This window comes from Fukomys damarensis, unplaced genomic scaffold, assembly GCF_012274545.1.
Source record: "Fukomys damarensis isolate Sample0158 unplaced genomic scaffold, DMR_v1.0_HiC HiC_scaffold_38, whole genome shotgun sequence".
NCBI lineage: Eukaryota > Metazoa > Chordata > Mammalia > Rodentia > Bathyergidae > Fukomys > Fukomys damarensis.
The window spans coordinates 12384236-12408463 of record NW_022900950.1 but is presented as its reverse complement, the minus strand read 5'-3'; the positions used below and the strand labels follow the sequence as shown (position 1 = coordinate 12408463).

At 50.1% G+C, this 24228-nt stretch overlaps 1 protein-coding gene across 5 annotated transcripts in view; it reads right to left on the bottom strand.

The window, feature by feature from the left end:
* LOC104870640 (microsomal glutathione S-transferase 2) overlaps window positions 1-12916 on the bottom strand; it is a 47049-nt gene extending 34133 nt beyond the window's left edge. For 3 of the 5 annotated variants that reach the window (XM_033759879.1, XM_010636324.3, XM_010636344.3), the window contains exon 1: window positions 93-230. In XM_033759879.1, the coding sequence (XP_033615770.1) occupies window positions 93-150 (58 nt within the window). In that variant the 5' untranslated portion in view covers window positions 151-230. Of the gene's footprint in view, window positions 1-92; window positions 266-9604; window positions 9739-12333 lie in introns of those variants that run through there. The other 2 variants (XM_010636333.3, XM_033759880.1) reach the window with 2 other exon arrangements.
* Between the last annotated feature and the right edge of the window lie 11312 nt (window positions 12917-24228).

Here is a 24228-nt window from a genome sequence, read left to right as displayed (position 1 = left end):
CTCTCTCTCTCTCTCTCTCTCTCTCTCTCTCTCTCTCACACACACACACACACACACACAAACACACACACACACAAGCCCGTGGCTCTTACTTTGCTGACAAGCAGAAAGGACAGAGACAGCAGCCAGCAGGATCGTATTCCCTGCCATGGCTCCCACGGAGGCCCTGGTTCAGGGAACTCTTTGTAGGAAGTGAGTAGAAGACCGGAAGAGCTTAGGGCTTTGTGAGCCGGACCTCCCTCCCTTATACAGAAACAAAAAAGGGCGGATTCAAGCTGCCAAGTAACCCTTGCACTTAGAACAGAAACCAGGAAAGCCGGCAAGCCTGTGGCTGCCAGTCACACTCCCCATCCGGTTTCTGCCGGCTCCTGACCTGTTACTCGGTGTCTCTCAGGGCCACTGCAGGTGCAAGCGGGATCAGCCCTCCTTTAGGCTGTCTTCTCTGCCCACCCTCCGAGGCTCCAGGCCCCAGCATCCCTAGCTCTCCCAACTCACCCTTCAGGATTTGCTAAGACCTTTCTCATCTGTGGAAAAGTGGGAAGGAGATTTTCCACGCTAATTAAACCTATTATCACTTTATTCACCCACTAAATGGAACCCAGGTCTAGCAGACTCCAACTTTACCCTCTGCCTTGCCCCATGCTACCCCCACTGCCACGCCCACTCCCCCTAATATAGAGACTGTACTTTAAAAAAAAACCTAGGCTACATGTTCTGAGAGGAAGAGGGCCCTCAGGGCAGGAGAGACCCTGTTCCTAGACCTCCAGTGGGAACCAGCACACACACATAGCCAGGCCACAGCCCACCTCGGGGCTACAGCCTTCACAGATGGGGCTCCTTCTATAGAATTCAGTCATCACAGCTCCTTCTGTCTCCACGACAGTTGTTTTTGCTCTTTAGAGATGCAGTTCCCAACTGGACACAGTAACTGTGCCAAAAATGCTAGCGCTGTGGGTGGCTGAGGCAGGAGGATCACAAGTTCAAGCCCAACATGGGCAACTCAGCAACTTAGCAACACCCTGACTCTAAGTAAAAAATAAGGGACTGGGATATGAAGCTCAGTGGTGGAGACAGTGGGCTCCCTGGTCATTCTTAGGAACTGCACCCTCATTACCTCACCTAATGCCAGTCACTCTCATGCCCACCTGTTAAACACAGCGTCATATGGGGCCTCGACATGTGACCCAGAGGAGCACAAACATTAGTCCACACCAGCGAGCTCCCGAGGCTGGAAAGATTGCCCGCCTCAGCCTCACACCTGACGTTTGATGATGACACAAACTCAGGCGAGACTCTGAGCTCCTCTGCTTTCATGAGATGGGACTAAAAAGTTTAAGTGAAAAATCCTCTTAAAAAGGGTGAATTTGTTAACATTTGTAAAGTACTTAAAACAGCACCCAGCATATAAAAATATGTCCTGTCTATGCTTGTAGCATGAATGCATAAAATATGTAGAAAAGTGTTTGCCATGTGTACCTAATGGTAAAAGATAATTTCAAAAGTAAACATCATGCATCTACACCCTGAGTTTGATCCCCGGTATGAAAAAAAAAAGTAAACATCATGTCTTTCATATAAAACAAAATGAGAACACACCAAAGATCATACTTAATTCATTCATGAGGGAGCCAAGAAGATAAAATAAGCAGATCAAGAGTGAATTCAAGGACTTAATCACATATGGGGAGCAGAGGCCACAGAACCGGATGCACAATGCCTGGGCCCAGGTCTGCGCACGGAGCCCCCTGGTCTCTTCAGGCTCCCTGTGCCCCTTTATTCTTGAAGCCAGTGAGTGTCAGGCTGGCCCTGGGCGTGACTTTCCCAGTAAGCGTTATGTGTTAGCAAAAAGCAGCTGTAGCAAACAAACATGCTGCCCTCAACCAACACCGAGAAGCTGTGTCTGGACAAACAGAATGGGATGTCAGGAAAAAGAGCTGAAGCCCCAGACCCTCTCGGCGCCAGAGAGTCCGATAACATCTCTAGATCTGCATCGGCCCTTCTGAGAACCCTGACCACACACGTCTGCCCTGGCCCCTGTATGTGATTGGTCTTCTTTTCAGATCCTAACAAACTCCCTGCCTTTCTTCGTTTGGGAAACAATTGCTCTGTTGCTCTCAGTCAGAGCTGCCTGCACCCAGGTAAAATAAACCTTGTGCCAAAAAAAAAAGATTCAAAAGGCTGGGCATGGTGGCGCACACCTGTAATCCCAGCACTCGGGAGGCTGAGGCAGGAGGATCGCTGTGAGTTCGAGACCAGCCTGAGCTACATAGTGAGTTCCAGATCAGTCTCACTACATAGTGAGACCCTGTCTCAAAAAGACAAAAACAAAAAACCTTGTGCCAAGTTGCCTTCTTACAAGCCTGCTTGAGTGGTCTCATTCTTGTGCTGATCGTCACATCTGGAGATAAAACTTGGGGTAGGGTACCCCACTTTGGAGTCTTCAAGCCCTATCCCGAATCCGCTGCTCCGCTGGGACCACCCAGTGACATCCACTCCTCAGACTTCAGTTCTTACAGCTCTGGCCATGCCAGATCTCGTCAGGTGCTTCAGCTCGGGTAAGCCGCCCACTCTCTCTCTCTCCTTCTCCCCTGCTTTTCATCTTCCACTCACAGAGACAGAGAGAATCTCGCCCTGCTTTTGGTGCCTTTGAACTCCAGAGCCGGTCATGAAGAGGACTCCCAAGAAGACTGCTTCCCTTCGGCGTCCGGCCAACAGCAGAGATGTCCAGCTTGGCCATTCGCTCATATTTTACAGCCTGGAGCCCTGGTTGGAGATGTCCGCTGAAAGACCTTTTGTACTCAGTGGGGAACCTTCCAACCATCCCTCCAGATTTCCCCTAGCCTGCAGCCTACAAAATCTCGAACCTCTTCATCTCTCCCTTGATCTGAAGCCCACATGCCTGATGTTTTCCTGTAACACAGCATGGCCACAATACAAATTGGACAATGGCTCTCAGTGCCCAGAGGATGGTACTTTCAATTTCTCTGTTCTGCGAGATCTGGACAACTATTGTCCTAAGCTGGAAAAATGGTCTGAAGTGCTGTATGTCGAGGCTTTTTTTTTTACACTCTGAAATTTTCCCGCCCTGTGCTCTTCATGTGACCCCTCTCAAACCCTCTCCTCCCTCTCTTTCCACACCTGCTCCCATCCCCTCTGATGCCAACTTGTCCCTGACCACAGACCCAGTGACCTTCTGTCCTGCACCTTCAGCTACTCTCCTCCTCCTGCCAAGCCTCTCACCAAGGTGCTGCATTCACCTCCCAGTCACCTCCCCTCTCCCTCAGAGCTTCTTGCCAGTCCAACACTACTCCCTGATTCTAAGCCTCTTCCTTACGCTCTACTTTACCAACCCTGCCACATACCTGATCCAGACTACAGTTTAGTGCCCGTTCCCTACCCTCTGCTTCCCAGTTCCACTCAGAGGTGGCAGGAGCAGAGAGCAGAATTCGAGTCCCTTCTCCATGTCTGCTCTTTCTCAAAATAATCACCATCTGGGCTTTATCACAGACCCCACTAGATATATTTCAGAGTTCTAATATCTCACTCAGTCTTATGACCTTAACTGAGTGAATCTTACCCTCACCTCAACCCTCTTATCTGAGGAGTAAGAATGAGTTTGGTCTCCGGCCCAGGCTTCCACAGATGACTGCAGACACCTTGAGCCTAACCTTCAGGAAGGTGCCACATCACCTCTAACCAGGATTTTATCCAGCTGGATAATAGGAGAGTCCCAGGCTCCGAAGAGCCATAACAATATGGTTTACTTGCTTAGTTGAAGGACTCCACACACCAGGCAATTAATTATGACAGACTTAAAGAAACCACTTAGACAAAGGATGAAAATCCAGCCCAATTCATGGTCCATTTGGGTGCTACCTTCAGGGGTTATATAACTGTGGTCCCAGGGGGTCCAGAATACCAACCTTTTATAAGATGTCTTTTTTTTTTTTTGTACCAGGGATGGAACTTGGGACCTTGTGCTTGTGAGGCAAGTGGTGGCACCACTGAGCTAAATCCTCAGCCCCAAAGATTTATTTCATTATCCGGTCTTCCCACAACATTTGGAAAAAACAAAAAAACAAAAAAAACTAGAAACTGGAGGCTGGCCCTCAGACCTCACAGCAGGAGTTAATAAACCTGGCCTTCAAGGTCTTCAATAATAGGAACAAAGTTGCCCTAAATAGTGCATGTCTGAGTTTTGGCTGTTTGCCTCCACTGTAAGAAACCTATAAGCTGAACTAAAATCCCAGCCAACAGCCAAAGGTTCCTCCAAAGCCTCTTTGCCCAAGGGCACACTTCCAGGGCCATGCTTTGAACGCCACCAACTCAGTCATTAGGCTAAGGAATGCCCACAGCCCAGATTCCTTTGAGCCATGCCTCTCAAGTAGGAGCACTATCTTTCTTCATGGTCTTTCTCTGCCTTCACCTGGACAGACTGACACTCATCAGTCCTAACACCTAACCTGGACTATTTTATCTCAGGTTTTTTGGGATGGCCCTCACTGTTTTGGACAGGCCCTAACTCATGACTTGCTCTCCTTTTTCTCATCCATTTCCCTTCTTATACAATTATATAGATGACCTCCTCCTCTTTAGCCCTTCTTTTGAATCCTCCAAAAGAGACATCTACTGATTTTACAACATTTAGACTCAAAGGGATACTATGTGTCCCCTTCTAAGGCCAAGTTTTGCTCTCTGTGTGTCATTATCCTTCATAAACACACTCGAGGCCTTCCCCCTGATAATGTCCAGTTTATTTCTCAGATACCAAGTGGGGACACCACTAAACAACTTCTCTCCATTCAAGGGGTGGAGGGATACTTTTTTTTTTAGGAAAATGTATGCATATTGAGGTAAGGGACACTTTCATCTCTGGGTTTTCATCTCCCAGTTTTGTCCTCCTTACCAAACCCTTGTACAAACTTACAAAAGGAGACCCAATGGAGCCTTTAGAACATAAAAACTCCTTTTTCCAGAACTTAAAAGGTACCCTAAAGACAGCTCCTGGTCTATACTTGCTGGACCTCACTGAGCCTTTCTGCCTGTACACTATACAGCTTGGGGGAGCTGCAGCTGCCACTCTGACTCAGAGGCCAGCCCAAATCCGGTTGCCTTTCTGTCTAAACAACTTGATCCCACTATCCTAGGCTGGCCACCCTGCCTATAGTCAGCTGCCACTGCTGCTCTAATGCTTATGGAAGCCCTTAAAATAACCAGACAAACACTGCTTATGCTTTACTCTCTCACAGCCTGCAGGGTCTCGTATCCTCATCACGTCTCTCCCACCCCCTCTCTGCTCCCCATTTCTTTCTGTTTTATTAGCTCTTTATGGAATCCCCCATGGTGACATTTGCCTTGGGCCCTGATTTCAACCTTGCTTCTTATCTTGTACTCACTGTCTCTTTCTGAAGTACTGGACCCACACAATTTATACCCCTCTTCCTTTCCCCACATTTCAGCTTTCCCTCTTCCTGGCCCTGATCATACTTGGTTTGTTGATGGAAGTTCCTGCATGGTTGCCCACACTTTGCCTACCAGGGCAGGATATGCAACTGTCTCTTGTGATTCTGTTATAAAAGCCACATCTCCCCCCAGCTACTACCTCTCAATAGGCTAAACTAACTGCTCTGACCCATGCTTTTACACTACCTAAGGGCTTATGAGTTAACATCTATTCAGATTTAAGTATTCATTTCCTGTATTACACAATCATACTGCCATCTGGGCAGACAGAAGGTTTCTCACCTCCTGAGGGTCTTCAGTCATTAATGCTCCATTCATTGAAGCCCTTCTCTAGGGCACTCTCCTACCAACACGGGGGCTATGCTTCACTGCCAGGGACACCAAAAACTTTCAGACTCTAAAGCTACCTCAACCATTTCTTACACTGTTGTAGGCAAAGGAAAAATAAGAGGGCAAACAGCATATTGGTAATGACAGTAAAATATTTTTAAGCCAGGCGTGGTGGCACACACCTGTTATCCCAGCATTCTGGGAGGCTAAGGCAGGAAGATGACAAGTTCAAGGCCCACCTATTCAACTTAGTGGCTTAGCGAGACCCTGTCTCAAAATAAAAAATAAAAACAGGCTAAGAATGTATCTCAGCACTCTGAATTCAATCCCAAGTAGGAAAAAAAAAGTATATAAACTAAAAAAAAATCTTAATTTAGTTTTATAATAATTAGTTTATTACAAGAATTGCACCCCAGGTTAAAAAAATATCAGAAAAGCCAATTTGGATAATATAAAAGTAACCCTGAACCACGTGAAAGAACGACATTCATGAGCTATAAACTAAACGTAATTATTTCTGTGTAACACTGGTTATCAATAAAAATAAATGAAACACAAAAATGACAGAAATTTGTCCTCTCAGAAGCGTTCTCCATTTCATCCCTGCAAATTGTTCTCGGGTCCTCCCGTGTCTCCTCTCTCCTGTCCTTCCAGTAGCAGGGTTGTCCTCACTGCCAACTGGCCGACAGAGAGATAGAAAGAAAACACACCTCCTTCCCTGCAAAGCCCAGAAATAATCAGGGTAATGACGGTATCAATGACCACAATGCTCTTGATTGAAACACAGACCAGGGAAGGCTGTCCTCGTGCCTAGAGTTTATTACATTATCTTGCCAGAAGTCACGAGCAGTGGAGTAACCCTATAATAGCACAGCAAATTTGAAAGCAAAGCTCAGATAAATGAGATTTGAAATTATGCCCTATTTTGCCACATGAGGCAAATGTTTAGAGACCACAGCAGTCTTACAGAATATCCTCTCCTTTTAGAAACCAGAGTACTTTGATCTGTAACCCCAGAGGTGTGAAAAATCAAGGTAAGGAGGGCAAAGAACATGGAGGAGGTGTTCGTCCTGGGCATAGGGCAGAGATACAACTGGATTCCAAGTCTTAGCAGAAGCTGTCTGACATCCAACACCAAAAAGTCTGATCAAAGCTTAGCCACAGAGACAAAGGGAAGGAAAAATGTACAGACACAGAGATGAGTTCTCAGTGTACAAGACTGGAGTGACCTAAACTTGTCTCCTGGGCAGTGGGGCCTGTGGCTATACTTCCCCAGACTGATCTCCTTTAAAGGGAAATGAGGCTGGGCGTGGTGGTGCACACCTGTAATCCCAGCACTCGGGAGGCTGAGGCAGGAGGATCCCTGTGAGTTCGAGACCAGCCTGGGCTACACAGTGAGTTCCAGGTCAGTCTCAACTACATAGTGAGACCCTGTCTCAAAAAAACAAACAAAAATAAATAAATAAATAAATAAATAAATAACGGGAAATGAAAATTCTGACCTTAAGGGGTTCCTCTGATGAGTAAATGCAGTAACTCAAGGAAGCAAAGAGCATAGAAGCTGGTCTGTGACAGGGAACCCAGAGTTCTCACCTGTCCTCCTGCCTGCCACCCCACCTGCCCTCTCACCCCCAAGGGCTCAGAGAAGAGCAGCCCTGTTTGCTGATAAGGCCACGTTATGCAGCAACAGAGGAAAACAGAAGGCCTGCCAATGCCGGTGTAATTTCCAGACTGCGCAGATTTCCCAGAAGGAAGGATACAGGGTGTTTGAATGGCTTCAAAATGGCTTTTGACAGTAATAGAAGGTCTCAGCCTGCGTTGTCCTAAGTTTACATAAGGATTAGGGAGGATGAACGACAGCAGAATCTGGAGACTGCTGAGGAGAAACAGAAATCCCCCTCCCTGACAAGCCCTGGCTGTGCAGCCCTCCATGCCACAGGCACACCAATACACACACCCAGGTTCACACACACACACACACTCACGCAACCATGCTGTATACACAGGCACACCCTCAAAACACACACCCACACAGGCACATAACTCATGCACACGCCCTGTGATGGTGGACTGGTTGTGTCAGTTTGAGTAAGAAATGCCCAGCTAGACCGGCACAGCACAGGGCTGGGTGTGGAGAACCCACCTAGGGAGGACTGTGACCAGAACAGTGTAAGAGGGACATGAAGAAGGTTCCAGGCTTCCGACTGGATCCTTAGGATCCCCAGTGTGCAGGCAGACCTTTTGAACTCTTCCACACCCGGCTCTGTGGGCGGCCATCATAAGCCAATCTATAAATCTTTGTATATTTATATATCTTGCATTATACCTGTTTCTGTAGCAAACACTGACTGGTATACACACACACTCTATAAACACTCAGGTGCCAGAAAGGAATTTTTTACCCGCCATGGTGGCACAGGCCACCTAGCACTCAGGAGGCCGAAACAAGAGGACTGTCTTGAGCTCAAGGTTAGCCTGGGCTACATGGTGAGTTCAAGGCCAGCCTCTGGCTGAGGATTTAGCTCAATGGCACAGTGCTTGCCTGGCAAGCACTAGGTCCTGAGTTCAGTCCCTGGAACACACACACACATACACACAAAGCCAGCCTGAACTACATAGTAAGACCCTCTCTAAAAAAAAAAATAAGAGAAAGAGAGAATTTGAAAGCTGAATGTTTAGGCTTCAGAACACACACTTCCACAGAGATAATGTTACAAGAGGTGGCTGTATTTCCAGGTTAGCACACATCAAACAAAAATGCAGCCCCCAAATTAGGTAACGTGCTACATGTTGGCAATTCAACAGTGAGGAAAGGAACTAATATTATGGGTTTGCCTCTTTCGTCGAATCGTTACTAATGTCTCAACTAAATAGTATTTTGGGGTTAAATGCTTTCCAACAGGGTATGAACCCTGGGCACCTGCCAGGCCATCACCTGGGCCTGATTCACACACTGCCAGCTCCAGGGCACTGGGAGACAGGAGATAGGATGGCCCAGGGCAGCTGAGAGGAGTTCAGTCTGAGGGGCCACGGACGTCTACCCTGAAGCTCCAAACACTCAGCAGAAGGTCCTACACAGGCCTGGGCGGACCCTGCCTAGAATTAGCCCAGCCATTCTGCACAGTCGGTGAACTGCCTATTGGATTCCCATGTTTCTGGTGGAGATACCGAGCCAGCCCAAGGCCAGCCAAGCCAGTCCTCTTCGCCCAAAGCCTCCGCTTGGCTGCCCACCGGAATCATGGGGGCCGTTAGTGGCACAGACACTTAGATCTCCACGCACAGAGAACTTCTGGCCTAATCGGCTCAGTTTCTACCTGGGCACCCAGACTTTCTCGAAGCTCCGAGGATGACAAAGGCACAGATGGAAAACCACCATCTTCAGCAACAGCTGCCAGTGGAGCCCACACCACCCCTTCCTGTCACCAGAGGTGAGGACCAGGCAGCCCTCCCAGATCCTTAGGGACCCATCCCCCTCCACCAAGCCGAGGAAACAGGGCTCTGGGCCCCAGCGTAAGTGCGGCAGGAGGCAGTGCCTTAGCTAACAGCCAGCAGCCCTTTCCCACCAGCTGGCTGTGAGGGCATCCAGGTTAGTGGTCCTCACATTCCAGTCAGCAAGGACACCACTGAAGTGAACCCCAATGTGACTGAAACATCTTTTGTGTTCACAACACCAGGATGGCCAGTGCCTGCCTCAGAGAACTTTTTGTTCTCGCTTCATTCTCCGCTTTGTTTCTGAGGCTTCAGTAGCCAAGCACCCCAGGAATGCTCAGAGCTGGAGCCATCCTCCCTCCTTTCTACAAAAATAACTTACATCTTGTTGAGCCAGGAGGGGGCGTAAATCCCAGGCTCGTCATCACCCAGGGGATTCTTCACCAGCGAGGCAGCTGTAGCTGGAGGCCAAGCCACACTCTGTGTTCCTCCTGCTGCTTCCCAGAGCATCCAAAACTGGAACAAGTGGGGGAGAAAAAAAAAGTCTGCCAAAATTATTCCTAAACAGTGTCCTATAAAAATGTAGTTTTTCAGAGATCAACGAAAGAGCAATAGTCTTGACACCAGGAAACACAGACAACAGCTCGAAAGTCACGGGGGCAAAAATATAAAAAAAGAAAGGGGATTTAACCCTCAGGCGTGGCCCACCAAGAATAAGATGCAAGTGGAACAGCTGAGACCCTATCTACTGGAGAGCCGCACCTCCAGGACACTGGGCCTTGGTGGCCCCACTGGAAACTGTGGGAGACCTGAGGAAACTTACGCCCCCTTGTGGATCAACAAGACGTAAGTACAGCAGATGCGACACCACGAGGCCTTTGGGACAAGGTCAGACAGGCAGTGGACTCCAGCTCAGCCCTCGGTTGCGTCAACTGCCCAAGGCCACCGGCCCAGAGGGAGCAAGGGGCACACAGACAGACAGACCTGCCTAGGGTCTGGGGCGGCAGCTCCAGAGAGGCCCCACCTGCAGCAGCACCAACCTCCAGAACCAAGTGGAGACAGCGTCCACGGGTGATTCCAGCCCACGACCACCGAGTCCGTCCCAGGCACCGGCGTCCTCAGCCTGAAGCTGCGACACTGAGCAGAGAGGCAAGCCCTGCCATGCCCGCTGACCCACGCAATTCATGAGCCAATTAAATGGCTGTTTGAAAGCCCTGGACTTTGGGGTAATTTGTTGCAGGTGAGTAGTCACTGGAACCACCTCATGAACACCGAACACCGGGAGGGAGAAGGGCTGTGGGTGGAAAGGGCAGAGGCCCTGCGGGGAGCCAGGCAGGGGCACAGGCTGAGCCAGGGCAGAGACGAGGTCGGGAACACTGGCCACGGTGCCTCCAGGGTCTGAGAAAGCCAGGGGTGGCAGCAGGAGGAAGGGCTGCCTCGTTTCTGGTTACCAGGTTAGCGACCCCAGCCCAGCATGCAGTGACAGTGGCACAACTTAGAAGAAGATGGACACCCAGGGAGGCAGTGCACTGGGCAGTTTCTGCGAGTCCCTTAATGCTGGCCGGAAACAGAAACCAGGCCACCAAAGCTGGCCGCAGCCCCTGATCTTAAGACCACAGGGCCCCAGGAAGATGGAAGTGTCTGCTCCTGATTTTTCCTTCCTGCGTGATGAATACTTTCCACATGTGAGGCTGGGACTCTTCCCCACCTGAATCTCATATTCGGTGAACAGTGTGTTGAGCCGCGCATGGTGACACACCTGTAATCCCAGCACTCTGGGAGGCTGAGGGAAAAGATTGCAAGTTCCAGCCCAGCCTGGGCAGTTTAGCAACCTAGTGAGACCCAGTCTCAAACTAAAGTTTGGAAAGCACTGGGAATAAATAGATAAATGGTGGGTATGGTGGTGCACGCCTGTAATTGCAGCATTAAGGAGGCTGAGGCAGGAGGATCGCCACGAGTTTGAGGTCAACCTGAATTACATAGTAAGAGCCTATCTCAAAAAAAAACAAAACAAAAATCAATAGCAACAACAAAAAATGCTGGGAGTGTAGCTCAGTGGAGAGGCCCTGGGGTCAGTCTGCAGTACCACACACACACAAAAAAGAATAATATGTTCAAGAAGGCAGAGCTGCTCTGGGACAGAACTGCCATATACAAAGATTTGATGTACATCCTGGTGCTGTCGGGACAGCTCTCATCAGATATATTTCTTCAAAAAGAAATATTATAAGGGAAAATATTTAAATTTCCCAATATGTTAGCTTTTTTTTTTTTCTGTATCTGAGGTTGAACTCAGGACCTTGAAGCACAGATCCTGTGCTTACAAGACAGGCAGAGGAACCACTGAACTAAATCCCCAGCCCAGCATCATTTCTTAGTATGTGGCTCTCCCTTCTCCTTCTTACCTTCATCGTAAACCACAAACGCTATACATGCATAATGCTAGCATGTTTTGCACTGTGTGATAACTGGTGCCTTTGACTGGTGTTTGTATTAATACTGCTTTAGTTATAGACTCTTAGTAGCCTGATGTGGTGGTGCATGCTTGTAATCCCAGCACTTGGGAGCTGAGGCAGTAGGATCCCCGCGAGTTTGAGGCCAGCCTGGGCTATATAGTGAGTTCAAGGCCAGGCTGAATTACATAGCAAGACTCTTTCTCAAAAAACAAACAAACAAAAAAAGACAGTATTCCTGAGCCTGAAGAGTACCTTAAAAATTAGTACTATAAAACCATCATCTGTTCTTGGATGCCTAAGGTTACAGGGAGATAACCAGATCGCCAAGAGTTCGAGACCAACCTGGGCTACATAGTGAGACCCTTAAGTTTAAGAGAGAAAAACAGAAAAACGTGCTCTAAATTTGGGGCAAACCCGTTGTGAGCCCTCGAGCCAATGCACCTCTCGCCGATGCCACAAGGTGGCACATCGAGAGGCTAAAATCCCGCTGCTTTTCACCCGTGCACTTGGCGAGACAGGCGTGGGGAGAACAGCTGCAAGCAGAAAGTCAAAATAGAGTTCTATTTAGGAGAGTGGAGCCTTCCACCTGCCCGTCTCCCGCCGTGATCCTTGGTTGGCTCTTGGCAGGAGATAAATGAATGAGCTCCTTTCTTACCTCCGTGTCCTGCTGCTAACCCACATCGCTGGTTCTATTTTCTCTCCATCCCCGACATGGCGCGAGTCCAGCCGGAGCCGCCGGGGCGCTGTCCTGGGTGGGGAGAACGGGGCTGCAGTTCCCCCGGTAGCCCCTGGAGGCCAGTTCTCCAACAGACCCCTTCCTGCCCTCTTACTCAGCACACGCACGCGCGCGCGCGCGCGCACACACACACACACACACACACACACACACGCCCGTTGAAGGGCCCTAACAAATCCTCACCCCTGGGTTTAAGCCACAGAAATCTTCAAGAGCAAAGCAGTGAGGGGTTTGGTCTCCTCTGTCCTCAGACTTTCCTCCATCTTTCCTCTGTCTCCCTGTGTGTCCCAATATCCCTTCTTTTAAGGCCACCTGTCAGCTCAGGTGAGAGCTCATTCAGGTGACCTTGTTTTAACTCCCTCACGGTGGTGTGAACAGCACAGCGCGTCTCAAGAGTGGCGAGCACTTCGGCAAGCCTGGGGTGTAAAGCAAAGGAGTGTGGGGTGAGGCTCTGAAGAGCAGGGAGCAGTGAGCACAGAAGAGCCTCGGGGAGAGAGGGATGGGCCTGTCATTCCGAGCAGTGAAGTGAGCTCAGGCCAGTGTGGGACAAAGCCAGGTAGAGCAGAGAGTGCAGCAAAACGGCCTCAGGCTGGACCGTCAGGAGGCGAGGCCGAGTGCGAGAACCTGAGGTCACCAAAGCTGTGTCCCCAAAGGGGATTTCAGACTCTCTCTTAGCTTCCTGTCCGTGAGGTGTTTGTGTCCACCAGAGGTGCAAAGCCACTGTCTGCACGACCTTGAACTGGAGCCTCTAAAGCCTCAAGTCAAAATGAGCCTTTTCTCTTTATAAGTTAACTATCTCAGGTATTCCGTTACAGTGACAGAAAACCAGCTGAAATATTATTTTGCTACTTTCTTTATGGGGAAGGAAATCAAAATGTAATTAAAGGTGTGCACAGGTCCCACGACGACGACGTCTGGTGGGTCCGTAGCACAGCGACTCAGCTCAGCTGCAACGCAAGTCCTGAATTTACCTCCCAGGTAGCAGCGGGTTCACCCGGGCCACAGGAGACCTGTGCTTGGGATCTGGAAGGCAGAGGACAGCAGCAATGAGCTCCTTTTTGTACGCAGAGGGTCAGCGTGGCGCGTAGATGCTGCTGTGGCCGACAGGCCCCGGCCTCCTGTGCACTCGCTGGGCTGGCAGGGCCGACGCCAGGGTCAGCTCCAGCCGACTTCTGCTCTCGGCATCCTCCCTCCGGCCCAGTTTCAGCTCATCCAGTGATGAAGGCACAGCTGTGGTGCAGGTCACCCCGTTACCGCGGCGGGCGGCAGAGGGTGAGCGGGGCGTGGGCTTCAGTCCTCCTCTGTGGGGCCCGTGGGAGGCTCCGGGACAGACTCCACCCCTCCCCAGCTGCCCAGATGGCTGCCCACTGACCCTGTGCCCCAGCAGAGGAGCAATGGCCACAAAGAGGTGGCGACCCGTGCCCGTAACTGCCCAGGTCCCCCTGCCACGATGCACCCTTTCCTACAAGACGTGGATGCAGCGTGTGAGGGCGAGGAGGGGGCGACTCCTTCGGTCTCTCCACTTGGACACTCGAACACTTCACACAGGCCAGAAGGTAGGCGTGGATGACCAAAGGGAAGGACCTGGGCTTGGCCTCCCGCCTCCCCTCTGTCCTTTGCCCTTGCCGTCTCTGCTTGTATGGCAGGGACTGACACCCGGGCCGCGTGTCCCGGGCTCCTGGTCCAGCTTCCCCTTGGTGTGGCCCCAGCGAGAGGCAGATGTGAGGGACAGTGGGAAGTTCCCAGCATCCCGCGCTGCCTGGGCGCGTCTCGCTCCCAGCTGGCCCTGGCTCTGACCTCATCCCTGACGGCTCCTGGGCTCCCGCACTGCTGTTCCTGTCTCCGTCCCTCCAACTAGTATGATGCAGCCTCATGCCGTTGTTTGAGTTGTCTCATAGACGGTTTGACCCCTCAGCCCATCCATCACATGTATAACCGGGTCCCTGGATGACACTCCACACTTTGAGACACTTGGGGCAGTTTCTCTTTGGCTGGTCACATCCAGACTGACACAGCCCACTTATCATTTGAACCCTTTTTTTCTTTTGCAGCAATGGGGATTGAACCTAGGACCTTCGCCCTTTTGTCATTTTTATTTTATTAAATGGTCTCACTAAGTCGCTGAGTTGCCCGGACAGAACTTGACTGGCGATCCTGCTGCCTCAGCCTCCCACAGGGCTTGGATTATAGATGTGCAACACCAGCTCTGCACTCATTTTTAAAGCAAGACAAATAAGAACCGGCTCGTGACTTGTCCCAGTGGTGGCTCAGATGCGGGCCCAGGGTAGGCGGAGAGTTGGGCTGAGGAGGGCTGGAGTTTTGCCAGGAAAGTCTGAGGTGGGACGATGGTCCAGGACCCTTGGCCGAGTTAGGGGACAGATGTGAAAGGATGGACAGCAGTGCTGAGGCAGTCGGAGGGTGACAGACTGCCATGGGGCTGACCACCTCCAGGGAGCGAGCAGAGATCCATGAAAGTGGTCAGGGATTCGAATGCCTGAAAGCAAAGCTTTGGCAAGAGACGCACAGTGCGGGATGAGAGTGTGGACTTGGACAGCGGCTGAGCCAGGGCGGGAGACAGGACCGTTGATGCGACCGGACAGAGAGGCGGGCGCTGAACAGATCCTCTGCTGGGCATGTGGGCCCGTGACTGTAGGAGGGCTTGGGTCGCCACCCCACCCCCCCAGCCCCACCCGGCCTCACCTCCACGCCCAGCCAGGGCCCCGCCTCCACCCACTAGCAGCTACTGATGCGTCCTAGACCCTTACCAAATATTTGCAGGGAAAGGAGAGAGCACAGCTCAGCATAAGACCAGAAATAAAACTGAACATTCCACATAGTGTCGTGGAGTCCTTCATGGGATTTCTCAAGGATGATTTTCCCCTTAGGTTCCCACCGCTGTGCGTGTGTGTGTGTGTGTGTGTGTGTGTGTGTGTGTGTGTGTTACTAATGGAACCCAGCACTAAACTACATCCCTGCCCTTTTTTTTTTACCAGGGATCAAACTCTGGACTTTGTGTTTTCCAGGCAGGTGGTGGAACCACTGAGCTAAAACCTCAGGCCTCTCCTTGCCCCTTTTTATATTTATTTTGAGATAGTCTTGCTAAGTCACTAAGTTGCCAAGGCTGGGCTTGTATTCGTGGTCATCCTGCCTCAGTCTCCCTGAGTGCTGCAATTAAACTGTGCACTACCATGCCTGGCTTCTGCTGGTCTTGTTCTGGACACCTCTCTACGGAGACTCCCCACTTTTTCTCCTGTGCAGGACATCTGGTCACCAAACCCTCTCTTGCAAACCTTTAGGACAGTGTTCTATGCCCAGTGAGTGGGTGCTTAGCAAATCCTATTCTCTTTTCAGCCCCCTATGGGGTTCCACCTCTATTTCCAAAAGGCCTTTCCTAGGTATTTTCCTAAGTAAAAGAGTCATCAATCTCTGCTATAAAATCTGCTCTATCTCAAAAATGCAGAACTACAACCACCATGGACTTACTTTGACAAAGCAACTTCATTGTTATTCGAAATAAAATAACATCATGTAGGTAACAGTGTTTGAAATCTGAAAAGCACATTTATGATCCAAGCATAAAAAGAGAAAAATAGCCAGGCGTGGTGGTGCATACCTACAATCCCAGCCCTCGGGAGGCCAAGGCAGGAGCATCGCCTGGACTACATAGTGAGACTTTATCTCAAAAGAGAGAATGTTATGGAACCCACAACCCAATCTAGTAAGGTGACCCAGGAACAGATGTTCCATTTGTAGGCAAACTTGGGGAGACTAGATTGTGCCTAAACACAAGACTCAGCCGAACTCAGGCTTGCATAAGTGAGGTGTATTCGGGGTGAGACACAGGAGATGTTTAAGGAGGCAGGTGTCCCGGGCCGGGCATGCTCAGAGGCAGAGCATTGTCCTAGTACGGCTATGGCCCTAGGTTCCCTCTCCAACACTGCCAAACACAAAACAGAAACTTGGAATTGTGGGGGACGCCCAGGTTGAAAATAGATGGGAGTAAGAAGATGGGGAAATCAAGTGTGATTTTCTTCTTCTACACGCTGGCATGAAAAGGAGGACGACTGGTCAGGCATGGCGGTGCCCTCCTGTAACCCCAGCCCTCTGGGAGGCTGGATGGGGGGATTGAAAGTTAGGACCCAGCCAGGGCAACTTGGTGCCTTAGTAAAACACTATCTCAAAATAAAAAAATATAAAAGGGCTGGGGGCGAAGCTCATGGCCAGGGCCTTGGATTCAGGCTGCAATCGTGAAAAAAAGAAAAGAAAAGAAGAAAGACAGCATAGTAGCCACTTCATTCCGCCTCCATAGCCCAACCCACACCTCACAGTCTGTTGTTTCGTGTTCATCTTCTCTTCTAGAGGAGACCCTACGAGCATCTAACACTTCCTCCCCCTTACCCTTTGCAGGGTGCCCGATAGCGCTTTCCTGCCTGAGCATTTTGGTAGTGAGAAGGACAGGCCAGAGGAAGTGAAGAAAAGAGGGAGCAGATGTGTTATAGATGAACTGTACCCCCTCAAATCCCTATGGAGCTCCCCTAGTCCCCAGTGGACTCTATTCGGAAATCGGGCCTTTAATGGGGTTAAGATTTAAATGCAGTCATAAAAACAGAGCCCTAATCCAATTGGACTTATAAGTGTCCCTACAAGAAGCGGAAGGAAGAGACATGAAGAAAAGAGGTCAGGGCCAGGGATTTAGCTCATTGTTTCCAGCGCCTGCCTCGCAAGCATAAGGACCCAAGTTCGATCCCCAGTACCAGAGAGAGAGAGAGAGAGAGAGAGATCACATGAGGACACAGCAAGAACGTGGCCATCTATCTGCAAGCTAGGAAAAGAAGCCTCACCAGGAACCAACGCAGTAGCACCTTGATCTTAGACTTGCGGCCTCCAGCACTGTGAGAAAATAAAGTTCTGCTATTGAAACTGTTACTGAAATGTCAGGTGGGTGTCTCTCAAGTCAAAGAATGAAATCATGGAGCAGGGACGGAAGTTCCAAATAGGAAGGAAAAACTCCCACTCTCCGGGAGGGACACTGAAAGGGGTTTGTCTGGAAGGCTTTTTGTCAGGCAGCGTGTGGGATTTTGCTTGGTGTTGTTTGGCAGGTACCTATCACAAGTGGCCGCCTGGGCTTACAGACCAGCTAAGACTCTGGGCTTCCTAATGCAGAGTTGCACAGGCCTGTTGCTCACTGTTCCCAAATTCCTCGACAGACCACAGGGAGGAGTTGTTTGCTTGGCTTGCGCAATTCCTTCCTTGGGACACAGCCCTAACTGCTTGCCTGTATCCTAATTCCTCTCAAAACGACCTAGTTGTAGCCAGGTGTGACGGTGCACACTTGTTAATCCCATTCTAGGAGGCTGAGGCAGGAGGATTAAAAGTGTGAGCCTAGCCCTGAACTATTTAGCAACTTAGTGAGACCCTGCCTCGAAAATAATGTATTTTTAAAAATTTAAAAGGGGTGGAGATGTAGGTCAGTGTGAAGGCTCTAGGTTCAGTCCCCAGTATTGCAAAAAAGAAGAGGGAAAGAGAAAAGGAGCAGAATGGAGAGGAGAGGAGAAAGGAGGGCAGGGCACGGGGGCGGGGGAGAGGAGACCGGAGGAGAGGCCCCATGCAGAGCCCATCGATGCAGGAAGGCAGAAATACTAACAACTCGTGGGAGGGCGTGCCTTCCAACTGAAACTACGCTTTTCTTTACACTCTTGCCAAACGTGGCCATAAATGGTGACCTCGGAGGTGACACAGCAGGACACTGGCTCTTTCCCTGCCTGGGCTCCCGTCAAGAGAAGGCCAAGTCTCTGCTTCAACCAAGGGCAGAGTTTTGAGTCAAGAGCTCTTGGTGCTAATCCAGGGTCACTTTGTGGCCCTCTCGAGGACTGGCGTAGTTTTTGACTATCCCAGCTGAGACACCCAAAGTTCCCTGGTGAGAGCCCTGGATTTTGCCTCTCTGATTTTGCTGGGATCAAGAGAAGCTTCCACATCTTTCCTGTTGCTAACAATCCCCCACCCCATCCCCACCCTCATCAGCTTTGCATCTATGGGGCCGGGGACTGGGGCTGTGGCCGCGAGGGATTTGAGGAACCCCGCACCAAGAGTACAAGAGTAGACGTTGCGTCTCTCTTTGCAAACATCTAATGGCCCCACAGTGGCCTGGTGCTCGCAAATTCCCTCCCCTCCTTTCCTGTCTAGCAGTAGGGGAAGGGATGCATTCATTAGTTAAACAGCTGAGCAGCTCAGAGCCCTCTTTTCCGAGGTGGGATTCACTCAGCCTCTGTTTTAGGGGCAGGTGGAAGGTGGGAAATGTCTTCCCGTGGACCAGGCCAATTTCCAGCCTGCTTAGCAATGCAGATGCTCACCAGAGCATCTTGGTTGCTCCTTGGAATTCAGTGCAACAAAGACTGTTCGAAAGGATGTAGCTGGGTTTGTTGGCAGCATTTTCTTCTTGAATCTAAAACCCATCCTTTGGTTTTGGTGTGTTCAGCGCTTACATCAGAAGGAAGCATTACTTTATTCTACGAGTGACCAGTTTAAGTGGGAACCATGCAGTGTTGTGTGGTTTGGGTTGTATTTAAAACAGTATCTTTTAAGTGGATCTCTTAAAATTATATGGCCTGGAAACATTATTTTTATGTGCACAATTCCAGACTCCTTGGGCTTCTATTCATCATTAAGGGATTTTGCTAGCAGACTGGCAGGAGGTCAGCTAGGCTTTAGCACTTCTGGGTCTGGCCAGCTGCCTGCCAGGCATGAGGTAAGCGCTCAGTAAATAACTTTCTTGGTGAATTATTTATGGCACAGTGACATTAATCTTTTACCTTGGACTTCAGTTCACACTCTAAAATGATGGTCTGGGCATTTTGTAGATCTTGTTCACAAGTGGGTGTTTTCCCTACACCAGACCACGTTCATCTTTGGTTAACTTAGCTTCTCATTAGATCCAGACCCATAAACAGCACCAAGATGCCAACATCTGACAGTTCTTCTGGCAGCAATCCTCCTGCTCCTGAGTGTGGTGAAGGATGGGCAACTTCTTATCTCAAACTCAGAAACACTTGTGGACACTCCTTTTAAAACAAAACCAGAGCTGGGCGTGGTGGCTCACGCCTGTAATCCCAGCACTCGGGAGGCTGAGGCAGGAGGATCACTGTGAGTTTGAGACCAGCCTGGGCTACACAGTGAGTTTCAGGTCAGTCTCAACTACAAAGTGAGACCCTGTCTCAAAACACCAATCAATCGGTCAATCAATCAATAAAACCAAACCAGGGCCAGGGATTTAGCTCAGTGGTTCCACTGCCTGCCTTGAAAGTACAAGGATCTGAGTTGGATCCCCAGTGCCAAAAAATAAAAAATAAAAACAAATGGGTGTTTTGGACTTTTTGTTCATACACCAGCATAGACACTGGACAGATTCAGCCTGCTTTTGAGAAGCCCATGGTCTAGGGAAATACATAAGCCATGATTACAAGGTGTGGTGAGAATGATGGACATTTTCATAGCTTTTGATTTGTTAGACCCCTGGTGGGTTGGCACTGAGATCGCAGCTGCCTGATGGGCTGCCGAAGCTATTGACCCTCAGAGAAGTCAGGAGAAGCATGAGGCCTGTAGCTTCAGGCCTCCTGGGCAGGGGACAGGGGAGCAGGTGGCAGCCAGAAACAGGTGGGGAGTTGCAGCCCCACATAACATTAGCCAAGACCCACACCAGGTCTGTTGGCTGGCTTTCCCAGAATAGTCTCTTCCTTACCTCATCAAGAAAAAGGCTCCCTCTTCAAAAAAGGGGGGCGGGATTTCAGGTTATCTAAAAGGGCACTGGGCAGATGCCAGTTTGGCCCTTGGAATAGTCCACCCCTGACCAGTGCTGCATGCTGGGTCGGCACAGCCAGAGCAGACCCCAGAGATGCGACAAAGGATCCGAATGACAAGTCCAGGTACCATACCCCAGCTACTCCACTGCGGAGGGGTGAAGCCCCAAGAAAATCCAGGCATCTTATCCTTGGAGGGCACTTGTCTCGGGCACATCCCACAGGAGTGTGGGGACAGCGGTTGTTAGGGCAACTGGAAAGATCTGGTTTAAACTGGCTAGAGCAACAAGGCCTTCTTAGCTAAATCACAGCTGCCTCTGCTCTAGAGGATGGATGTTACGCGGCTCTCAGAAATCCTTCTGGGAAATCGCTGGAATTGCACCCAAGTCGCTCTCTTCCTCTGCAGGTCCTGGGCTGTTTGCCCACAAAGGACAAGAAACCAGCTGAGGCTGGGAGACAGCAGGTTCTGTGCTGATGTGTTTCTCTGCTCCCCCGCTCCACTCTCTTCAAGTCCCAACCAGCACCCTGAAGAAGTCCCCTTCTGGAATGAGGTGTCTTTCACCCCTGCCACCTCCAGTGTGGTCCTGCAGGGAGCAGTGAGGAGCTGGATTCAGAGTACAAAGAGCAGCAGGGAGACTGGCGTGGTGGCGCACACCTGTAATCACAGCACTGGGGAGGCTGAGGCAGGAGGATTGCTGTGAGTTCGAGACCAGCCTGGACTACATAGTGAGTTCCAGGTCAGTCTCAACTACATAGTGAGACCCTGTCTCAAAACACCAAAAAAAAAAAAAAAAAGAGAGAGAGAGAGAGAAGCAGGAGTACTCCTGCAAAGAGGAAACAATGTTTGCCTGACTGTACCAAGGGGTCCTGTCCCCAGCCAAGACTTCCTACCATTCCTCTCAGCCTGGCTGCACCTTATACTGCTCACCTCTCTTTTCCGAGAACCTTTTCATTGGAAAACTTATCACTCTCAATTCTTTCTCTGCCCCTTTGAGATGTGATCTTTTTAAAAGCCTCTTCCCTTGGGCATATAACCAGCAAATAAGACAGCTCCCCCGCTCCCAGTCTCTGGGGGAGCCTACCTTTTCAAGGACACCTGTTCTACCTCCTAAGAATGCCCTCCTGTGGATATCGTGCTGGGTTTGTGTGCCCTGGATGTTGAAGGGTGAATCCCAAGGGACAAAAGAGGTTAAGAATAGGAAAGGTTTAAGGGGAAGCTCCTGCAATTCAGGAGAGTCCCCAATGAGTGGCCACGGAAGCCTTTTGTTGGGGGTAATTTATACAGCAAAATCACCATGTTGGTACAAGATGGATCAAACTACATTCGACCTATAGGATTACAAGTGTAGCTGCTTAGCTAATACTGATCCAGTAGGGCAGCGGTGGTGAGCCTACAGCACAGGGCCATGGGGGTTGTTTGTGTCACTGAAAGGTTCCCCATCACTGCAATAGAGAAATGAGTTGTACAGCAAGGGCGTACGGAAAGACCAAAGAATTCTTGGAAAGGAGGGAGCATGGGTGCTGGTGTTCTGGTTCCCACCTATGTGTCTGATGCCTGTCCGGGCTCACTGGACCAGGCGGTGCTGATCACAGTACAATCTCAAGCTGCTGTTTCCCTCCAGGGAGACGCGCAGGCCTGGCTATGGGTTTCCATCCTGAGGCCTGGCTCTCTTGAGATTCACCTCCAGACACAGTTCTGACGTCTCTGTTTTTGTGGTGACTTCCTCGAGGGCTCAGTCTCTCTCTGACTGCATATCCACTTCTATCTAACTTAGCTGCCTGTAACATCGCCCCACGGCCCAGTCCTCTGGCCTCACATCCTCCAGCGTTTCTGCGCCAGCTCACCCCACCCCTTTAGACCCCTCTTGGCCTCCCCTCGGTGGAGTTGAGTTCACCCCAATTTCCGATCCCCCTCTTCCACTGCCGCATCCTTGATTAGGCTTTCTTGCCTGCTTATCATTGTCCAGTGCAGTTTTTGCTTGGAAACTCCCTTCTCGTGCCCCCAAAAGCAGTCTCCTTGTCACCGAGCTGGGTCTGCGGAGTCCCCGAGGCTGAACGAAGTGACCTAACCTACCTTTCCGGAGAATAATCTTGAAAACCTCCCATCTCAGAAAAGAATTGTCAGGACACACCAGTAATAGGTGTGGGAAGGGTCTGGTAGGAAGAGATTTAGGACTCAGGAGTGAAGAACGGGACTCAGAGAAATGAGTCGCATAATGAGCTTGGTATATCTATTGGCCTTAGCTGTATCTTCAAGAGGGAGGACCCAGGACACTTATTCCTACTGTCCGGCAGGCTACCCGGGTCAGAATAAGCCATTGGCAGGGATTTGAAGTTGAAATCTGTTCACTACTAATATTGCTGCTTCCCAAAAGGAGCGGTCCAGAGCCCAAATTGAGAGGATCATTAAGGCCTTTAGAAATTGTTTTGAGTTTCCAGGAAGGGAAACGGGGGTCAAGTAACCATTTTGTGTCCTGAAGCTGCAATAATTTTGCTTTTTGTTTTGTTTTGTTTTTCCTTTTAGTACAATTTTTAAATCTTGATTTCCTTATCTCTTTCCACCTAGTTTTCATTTTTTTCTACCTCAATTCCCTGGCGGCAGTGGCCCACAAGCCTCAGTGTGCTCGTGTCGCCTGGTGGGCAGTGACCATCTCAGGAGCAGCAGCCTGGGCTGCAGCCTGGGAATCAACATCCGGCAGGTGTCCAGGTGAGACCCAGCTGGTCCAGAGACCACATCCTGAGGACCCCGGTAGCCTGTACTGTCTCAACCCCCTGAGGCCCAGTCAGTTAATATGAATGTGTTTCTCTGCTGCTCAAGCCAAACCTACTGGCGGAAAAGTTTTCCCCATTCCCTCACAGATACTTCCTCTCAAGCATCTGAGGAATCTTCTTTGTCCTCAGTTTTATTACTTCTATCTCCCCACCAAATGTAAAGGCAATGTGGTTCTGTGCACTGAACTTACTGTCTATAATATCTGATAACTGGAGAATTTGCTGGGCCCAGATGATTTGTGCTCTGTGTAACAATGCAAAGTGCTTAACTCCTGTAAGACCTCCCCACTCCCGAGAGTACAACCTGCCCTGCTCGACCCCAAAGAGTGGGGGATCAGTCTCTTTGTGGAGAAGTCCCAGGCTGACCCGCTGGTGTTAAGAATACAACTGTACACCAGGCGTGGTGGTGCACATGGAAGGGAAACGGGGGTCAAGTAACCATTTTGTGTCCTGAAGCTGCAATAATTTTGCTTTTTGTTTTGTTTTGTTTTTCCTTTTAGTACAATTTTTAAATCTTGATTTCCTTATCTCTTTCCACCTAGTTTTCATTTTTTTCTACCTCAATTCCCTGGCGGCAGTGGCCCACAAGCCTCAGTGTGCTCGTGTCGCCTGGTGGGCAGTGACCATCTCAGGAGCAGCAGCCTGGGCTGCAGCCTGGGAATCAACATCCGGCAGGTGTCCAGGTGAGACCCAGCTGGTCCAGAGACCACATCCTGAGGACCCCGGTAGCCTGTACTGTCTCAACCCCCTGAGGCCCAGTCAGTTAATATGAATGTGTTTCTCTGCTGCTCAAGCCAAACCTACTGGCGGAAAAGTTTTCCCCATTCCCTCACAGATACTTCCTCTCAAGCATCTGAGGAATCTTCTTTGTCCTCAGTTTTATTACTTCTATCTCCCCACCAAATGTAAAGGCAATGTGGTTCTGTGCACTGAACTTACTGTCTATAATATCTGATAACTGGAGAATTTGCTGGGCCCAGATGATTTGTGCTCTGTGTAACAATGCAAAGTGCTTAACTCCTGTAAGACCTCCCCACTCCCGAGAGTACAACCTGCCCTGCTCGACCCCAAAGAGTGGGGGATCAGTCTCTTTGTGGAGAAGTCCCAGGCTGACCCGCTGGTGTTAAGAATACAACTGTACACCAGGCGTGGTGGTGCACACCTGTAATCCCAGCACTGGGGAAGCTGAGGCAGGAGGATCCCTATGAGTTCAAGACCAGCCTGGGCTACATAGTGAATTCCAGGTCAG